Consider the following 1,320-nt stretch of genomic DNA (forward strand, 5'->3'; position numbering starts at 1 on the left):
CCGCTCCCCGCGGGTGTCCCCAGCCCCGGTGCTCCACTCGCGTCCCGGGAGGTGACCGGGGGTGACCGGGGGTGACCGGGGGTGACACCGGCCTGTCCCCCAGCTGCGGGATCCGGCCCCATGAGCCGCCCTGGGCTCCTCCTGCTCCTGCTGGGGCTGCTGGGGCCGCCGGCTCCGGGGGCCGGGGATGCCCCGGGGCCGCTCCCGGAGGACGCGGAGCAGGAGCACGGTTATTACCTGCGGCAGCTCTTCGGGCAGTACGGGGAGAACGGGACGCTGCCCTTCGAGGGGCTGGCGCGGCTGCTGGGCAGCCTCGGCCTGGGCAGGGTCCAGGTGGTCCAGATCCAGCACGAGGAGCTGGGCCACGGCCACGTCAGCCACCTGGACCTGCTGGAGGTCCAGGAGGACAAGCACCGGCACCGGCACCCGCTGCGGGAGCACGGCGGGGACGCCGGAGCTCCGAGCGCTGCCGGACCCCGCAGGTACCGGGGGGTCCCCGCTCCCCTCCCCCGAGAGCGGCCCCGCTCCTCCGGGAGCGCGGGGGGCTCAGCGCCCCGATCTCCCGCAGCCCCCCGCCCTCCGAGCCGCCGAGCTGGCCCGAGCCGGTGCCCGCCGAGCCCGCCGGGGCTGGGGGCGTCCCCCGGCAGTACCAGCCCACCCTCAGCCTGCTGGGGAGGGTCCTGGGCCTGGAGCACTCCGGCGCCGAGCACCCGCACGACGATGTGAGTGGGGCCGGGGGGGTCGCGCTGGGAGCTGCGGGGAGCCCCCGGGACCCCCCCGGCGCCGCTCAGCGCGACCCCCGCCCAGCAGTGCCTGAACGTGACCCAGCTGCTGGTGAATTTTGGGCTGGACTCGGTGCCGCAGCTGACGCCGGAGCAGTTCACGCTCCTGTGCCCGGCGCTGCTCTACCAGATCGACAGCCGCGTCTGCATCCAGCACAGCGATGAGGTGACGCTGCCTCCCCCGGGGGGGGCCCTGTGGCCAGGTAACCCCAACCGGGGCACCCCGCTGGCCCCCGGCCCCACCTCCCTGCGGTCCCCAGGCTGGTCCCCAGGTCCCGCATCCCCAGGGATCCCCGTGTCTCATCCCTGTGTCCCCATTGTGGTGTGGGGGATCCCATCCCTGCACCCCAAAGGCGCCCCCATTCCCCACCCCCATCCCTGTGCCCTCCTACTTGAGCCGCGTTCTCCAACCCCTCCATTCCTGATCCTGGGGTCTCCATCCCTGGGGTCTCCATCCCTGGGTCCCCATTCCCACATCCCTGGGGTTCCCATCCCTGGGGTCTCCATCCCTGGGGTCCCCCATTCCCACATCCCTGGG

General features: G+C 74.1%; 1 protein-coding gene across 1 annotated transcript in view; it reads left to right on the forward strand.

The window, feature by feature from the left end:
- The first annotated feature begins 12 nt into the window (after nt 1-12).
- The window catches only part of LOC107199421 (zinc transporter ZIP5-like), a 5,046-nt gene continuing 3,738 nt past the window's right edge, over nt 13-1,320 (forward strand). The window contains exons 1-3 of the mRNA XM_033511787.1: nt 13-482; nt 569-722; nt 811-1,316. Coding sequence (XP_033367678.1) covers nt 121-482; nt 569-722; nt 811-1,316 — 1,022 coding nt within the window. The 5' untranslated portion in view covers nt 13-120. The remainder of the gene's footprint in view (nt 483-568; nt 723-810; nt 1,317-1,320) is intronic.

Source organism: Parus major, unplaced genomic scaffold, assembly GCF_001522545.3.
Source record: "Parus major isolate Abel unplaced genomic scaffold, Parus_major1.1 Scaffold682, whole genome shotgun sequence".
NCBI lineage: Eukaryota > Metazoa > Chordata > Aves > Passeriformes > Paridae > Parus > Parus major.